This window comes from Suricata suricatta, chromosome 8 (genome assembly GCF_006229205.1).
Source record: "Suricata suricatta isolate VVHF042 chromosome 8, meerkat_22Aug2017_6uvM2_HiC, whole genome shotgun sequence".
Taxonomy (NCBI): domain Eukaryota; kingdom Metazoa; phylum Chordata; class Mammalia; order Carnivora; family Herpestidae; genus Suricata; species Suricata suricatta.
The window spans coordinates 34,091,400-34,093,412 of NC_043707.1; the positions used below are offsets into that span (position 1 = coordinate 34,091,400).

General features: G+C 49.8%; 1 protein-coding gene across 1 annotated transcript in view; it reads left to right on the top strand.

The window, feature by feature from the left end:
* The window catches only part of RBAK (RB associated KRAB zinc finger), a 17,269-nt gene continuing 15,256 nt past the window's right edge, over positions 1-2,013 (top strand). The window contains exons 1-2 of the mRNA XM_029949041.1: positions 1-88; positions 1,247-1,305. Of these exons, the coding sequence (XP_029804901.1) occupies positions 1,291-1,305 (15 nt within the window). The 5' untranslated portion in view covers positions 1-88; positions 1,247-1,290. The remainder of the gene's footprint in view (positions 89-1,246; positions 1,306-2,013) is intronic.

Consider the following 2,013-nt stretch of genomic DNA (forward strand, 5'->3'; position numbering starts at 1 on the left):
GGAGCGGCGGCCCCGGGAGGTGCAGGAGCAGCAGCGCCCTCCCCGCAGCCCTCGGGAGCCTCGGGGCAGCTCGGCGGGTCCCTGCGAGGTAGGTCCTGGGCTTTCGGGTCTCCAGGCAGTTGTGGATTGTGCGGATCGCGCCGCAGGCGGAGGACTCGATTGGGTGGCCAGGGAGGGATGGGCGCTCCCGCGGACTCATGGGGTCCAGGTTTCCTGGGGGCTCAGAGGGTCCCCGCGTGGGTTGCAGACTTTCTGTGTCCGCTCCTTTCTCCTTGCCAATATCCCGTGCTCCCCCTCTCGCTCTCTCCAGCTTCCAAGCGCTTCTCTAAAAGTCCCTGAGCACCTGTGCTTTCCGCTCTAAGTGTGTGCTGACCACGCTGGGCTCTGCCCTGTGGGATACGACAGTGCGATGCGGGACAAGTCTGCGAGGGGCTGCTGATGCCGCCGCCGCCGCTGGGGTGACCGAGGAGGTTGGGACTGAGATGGGAGGTGGCTCGTCCAGGGTGACCAGGTCTGTGGGTGGGATTATGGACGGGACTCAACTCCTGGGCTGTGTGTCCACTCTGTTAAAGTTTTCTTAATAAAAGATGCTTAGGTGCGGTGATAACTGAGTTATGTGAGATCATTTACAAACAAAATCGTGCCTTGATGTACATCGATCCCGTTTTGGAGAGCTGATATTCTCTGTCCCTGTAAATACTTTGATTTTAAGCAATTTTGGAGAAACAGTAAGAAAATTTGTAAACGATGTAAAAGGAGATATTTTTGGAGGGCCACGTTAATTTAATAAAGGCAAATTATTTGGAAAGTTGTGAATATGTTAACCAAGTAGGGTAAGGCTTCTCAACATCTCCTGTGGGGCGCCTGAGTGGCTCCATCGGTTAAGAGTCCAACTTCAGCTCAGGTCATGATCTCTGGTCCGCGAGTTCAAGCCCTGTGTCAGGCTCTGTGCTGACAGGTCGGAGCCTGGAGCCTGCTCTGGATTCTGTATCTCCCTCTCTCTTTGCCCCTCTCCTGCTCATGCTCCATCTCTCAAAAATAAACAAACATTAAAAGAAACTTAAAAACAAACACCTCCTGATATGTGGGAGTTAACAGTTATACTCTGTTTCTCGTTTATCACATATTTAGCCCCTTCTGAGTGTTCACAGGATGTCATTTTATGAGCTTTGCTTTGGCGGTGACCATGCAGAATGTTCCTTCCTGGGCAGACCGGATTATCTGTTATTTGGTTCTCCTTCCCTAGGTCCACCGTTAGCAGTCTGTACGCTTTTCCAAGAGCAGTAGACAATGAATGAGTCCCAGGTGAGTTTTCCTATGTCTGTATATGTTCTCTTACTTGTTTTTGCAGTGCATTTTAGGAAGTTTGTATGGATCCAGATTTTACAGTGGGAATGTAGAAATAAATAAAAGACCTCGTTGTGTCAAATACAGTTGTTAGGACATCAGATTGGCACCCAGAGTTTTTCTCAAGTTCATGTGTGTAGATGGCAGGGTATTTCTGGGCTGTGGGAGGTAGAACTACAAATATGTAAAAAAAATTTTTTTTAATGTTTATTTTTGAGAGAGAGAGACAGACAGACCTTGAACAGGGGAGGGGCAGAGAGAGAGAGAGAATTCAAAGTAGGCCCCAGGCTCCATGTGGTCAGCACAGAGCCCAACGAGGGGCTCGAACCCATGAACTGCGAGATCATGACCTGAGCCGAAGTCGGGTGCTTAACTGACGGGGCCTCCCAGGCGCCCCTAAAACTACAAATGTAACTTATGTGTCTGATAGTTAAAGGAAAGAAAGAACACTGTCCATTACATGATCTGTGTTGACTGTGAGAAGGGGCCAGTTTTGTTATTTGTGGGTTTGAAAGATTTCCTAAGCCTTGAGAAAACTGTCCTTGTTAAAGTTCACGTAACTGGGGATAGCTTTGCTATTAACGCCCGTTAACGTCCTTGCGACATGTGGCTTCTGCTTGTCGCTTCTCTGAGCTGAAGGCCTGCTGCCCCGGGAGACCTTGGTGC